The sequence below is a fragment of the Bison bison genome, unplaced genomic scaffold, assembly GCF_000754665.1.
Source record: "Bison bison bison isolate TAMUID 2011002044 unplaced genomic scaffold, Bison_UMD1.0 scf7180017864063, whole genome shotgun sequence".
NCBI lineage: Eukaryota > Metazoa > Chordata > Mammalia > Artiodactyla > Bovidae > Bison > Bison bison.
This window is the reverse complement of record NW_011494635.1, coordinates 13,017,134-13,017,538: the sequence shown is the minus strand read 5'-3', so window position 1 is coordinate 13,017,538 and position 405 is coordinate 13,017,134. Positions and strand designations below refer to the sequence as shown.

Sequence of the window (405 nt, the reverse complement as noted above, 5' to 3'; positions counted from 1 at the left end):
CTGCAGGACACTACACCGTGGCGCCGGCGGAAGCGGTCCAGCCAGCCGTTGGAGGCAGTGAAATCGTCCATGCCCAGCTCCTCGGCTATACGCAGCGCCTTCTCCTTGAGGATGATGCCCTTGACCGGCAGGCCAGCGGCGCGGATTTGCTGGAACCAGGCGATGAGCAGCCCCTCGAGCTTGTCGTAAGGGGACAGTTTGTTGGTCTTGCGACAGGTGGAGGCTACACCGTACTTGCGCTCCGACGCCAGGATGGCGCGCTTGTTCTTCAGGATGGTGCTCAACGTGGACGGTGGGATGTTGAAGCGCCGCGCGATCTCGCCCTTGCGCAGGTCTGGGTTTTCCTCCACCTCCTGGATGATCCGCGACTTCTCCCGGAACGTCAGCTGCCGCCGCTTGGGGCCC

At 63.7% G+C, this 405-nt stretch overlaps 1 protein-coding gene across 1 annotated transcript in view; it reads right to left on the bottom strand.

The window, feature by feature from the left end:
- CENPB (centromere protein B, 80kDa) overlaps positions 1–401 on the bottom strand; it is a gene marked incomplete at its 5' end in the record, with an annotated part of 2,736 nt that extends 2,335 nt beyond the window's left edge. Inside the window, one exon of the mRNA XM_010836624.1 lies at positions 3–401. Coding sequence (XP_010834926.1) covers positions 3–401 — 399 coding nt within the window. The remainder of the gene's footprint in view (positions 1–2) is intronic.
- Between the last annotated feature and the right edge of the window lie 4 nt (positions 402–405).